A 2,064-nucleotide genomic window follows, 5' to 3' on the forward strand; every position below is an offset into this window, starting at 1 on the left:
ATGGAGTACTTTTTGTCTCCCAAAGGACCTAGGGGGCTTAGGGTTTAAGGAACTTCAGAAATTTAACGATGCTATGTTGGTGAAGCAAGTATGGAGGTTGCTTGAGGATAAAAACTCTCTATTCCACCACTTTTTCAAAGGCAAATTTTTCCCTGATGGGAATATATTTGGGGCAAAGGAAAGCAACGGCTCATTTGCTTGGAAAAGCATTCTCAAAGGGAGGGAGGTCATAAAAAAGGGTGCCAAATGGAGGGTGGGTAATGGTGATAATATCCGCATTTACCATGACAGGTGGCTGCCTGCCTCTCATTGTGCTAATATCCAATCCCCCCCAATTTTCTATGGTGATGATGCGTTGGTTTCAGTGTTAATTGACAAGGAAAGGAATTGCTGGATTGATGATGCCATAGACAATAACTTCTTACCCCAAGAAGCCAAGATGATCAAGTCAATCCCCCTGTACTTCACTGAGGCAAGAGATCAGATGTATTGGCCGGGTAAGGTGGATGGTGTCTATTCGGTCAAGGCTGGGTATAGATTTTTGATTGAGGATGAGCTGACCCCAAACACAGGCCCATTGGCCCCCCCTACATACAAAAAGCATTTGGAAAGGGCTGTGGAAACTACGAATTCCTAACCGAACAAAAATGTTGATGTGGAGAGCAGCCTCGGATGCTCTTCCCTCTCGGGTCAACCTGATGAGAAGGAAGGTTCTTTCTGATGCCTCCTGCCAGGTGTGTGGTCTTGAACAGGAGACTACTTTGCATGCTTTATGGGGATGTCCGAAACTGGAAATGGCCTGGGATTTGCACTTTGGTCCGTTAAGGAATGATGCTAAAGATTGTTTGAACTTCTTAGAAGTTGTTCAGGTATGCATGGAGAAAGGCCACCCCACGGAACTAATGGCTATGATCACATCACAAATCTGGCTTAGAAGGAATAAGCTTAGAATTGGTGAGTCGGTGTCTGACTTGAGACTAATATTCCCAATGGCGAAAGAAGCTTTACGAGATTTTCATCATGCCCACGCCCCTGCCTCTTCTACTCCCCCTGCCCGAATCCACCACAAATGGGAGCCTCCTCCCATGGATTGGGTGAAAATTAACTTTGATGGCGCCGTCTTTCAAGCAAAAGGCGAAGCAAGTCTTGGTGCCATCATTCGCAACGACCATGGTCTAGTTATGGCTGCTTTAACGCAAGTTATTCCACTGCCCACCTCGGTGGAGATGGTGGAAGTGTTGGCAGCAAGACGGGCTCTTTCCTTTGCACAAGAGCTTGGTTTTGATCATATCATCCTGGAAGGCAACTCGGACACTGCTATTCGAGCCATGAAGGGCTTAAGCTTCGCTGCAGCAAGCTTTGGCCATATCCTTGCTGACATCAAAGTCCTTTCTTCAAATTTCAGGCACTTAGTTTTCAATCATACTCGTAGGATGGGAAACAAAGTTGCTCACAGCTTAGCTAGAGCAGCATGTAACTTTTCTCCTTTTTGTACGTGGATTGAGGAAGTCCCAGTAGTCTCTAATGTATCCTACCGTTCTGAAATTTTAATGGAATCTTAGCTCCCCCTTTTCCAAGGGTCGGTTTCTCAAAAAAAAAAGGTTATCACAAACACACAATCATATCAAGTATAAAGCAGCGGAAAAGTAAATAACACAATGATATGATGACCTAGGAAAGCATACGGTAAAAACCTGAGAAGGATTTGACCTAACTATCCTCAAGGTAAACTTGAATCCACTATCTTGAAAGAATCGAAGTTCATACAATAAGACTTACAAGCCTCCACGCTCGACTTCTTATTGCTACCCACCAATAGAACTTACTGACACGACCACGTGCAAACTCCGAATCCACGAACTTCTTTTTTCTTGGATTCTCCAGCAAGTACAAGCACCCATGCTTGTTTTTCTTTAAACTTCAATGGCAGCAACTGAGTTAATCATTAAGGTGTAGATAACATCTCTTCCTTGAAAACCTTGAGTTTTGTGTAAAGAAAAACTCCTTTAAATCTCACAAGAGATTTACACAAATTAGTAATATAAGCAACATCTAAAACGTGGC

The 2,064-nt window shown here is 43.6% G+C and overlaps 1 protein-coding gene across 1 annotated transcript; it reads left to right on the forward strand.

The window, feature by feature from the left end:
• The first annotated feature begins 647 nt into the window (after positions 1 to 647).
• LOC136061885 (uncharacterized) lies at positions 648 to 1,562 on the forward strand. Its single transcript, XM_065760274.1, has one exon. The coding sequence runs from the start codon at positions 648 to 650 to the stop codon at positions 1,560 to 1,562; it is 915 nt and encodes a 304-aa protein (XP_065616346.1).
• Positions 1,563 to 2,064: the final 502 nt, after the last annotated feature.

Source organism: Quercus suber, unplaced genomic scaffold (genome assembly GCF_002906115.3).
Source record: "Quercus suber isolate HL8 unplaced genomic scaffold, Cork oak 2.0 scaffold_361, whole genome shotgun sequence".
NCBI classification, from domain to species: Eukaryota; Viridiplantae; Streptophyta; class Magnoliopsida; order Fagales; family Fagaceae; genus Quercus; species Quercus suber.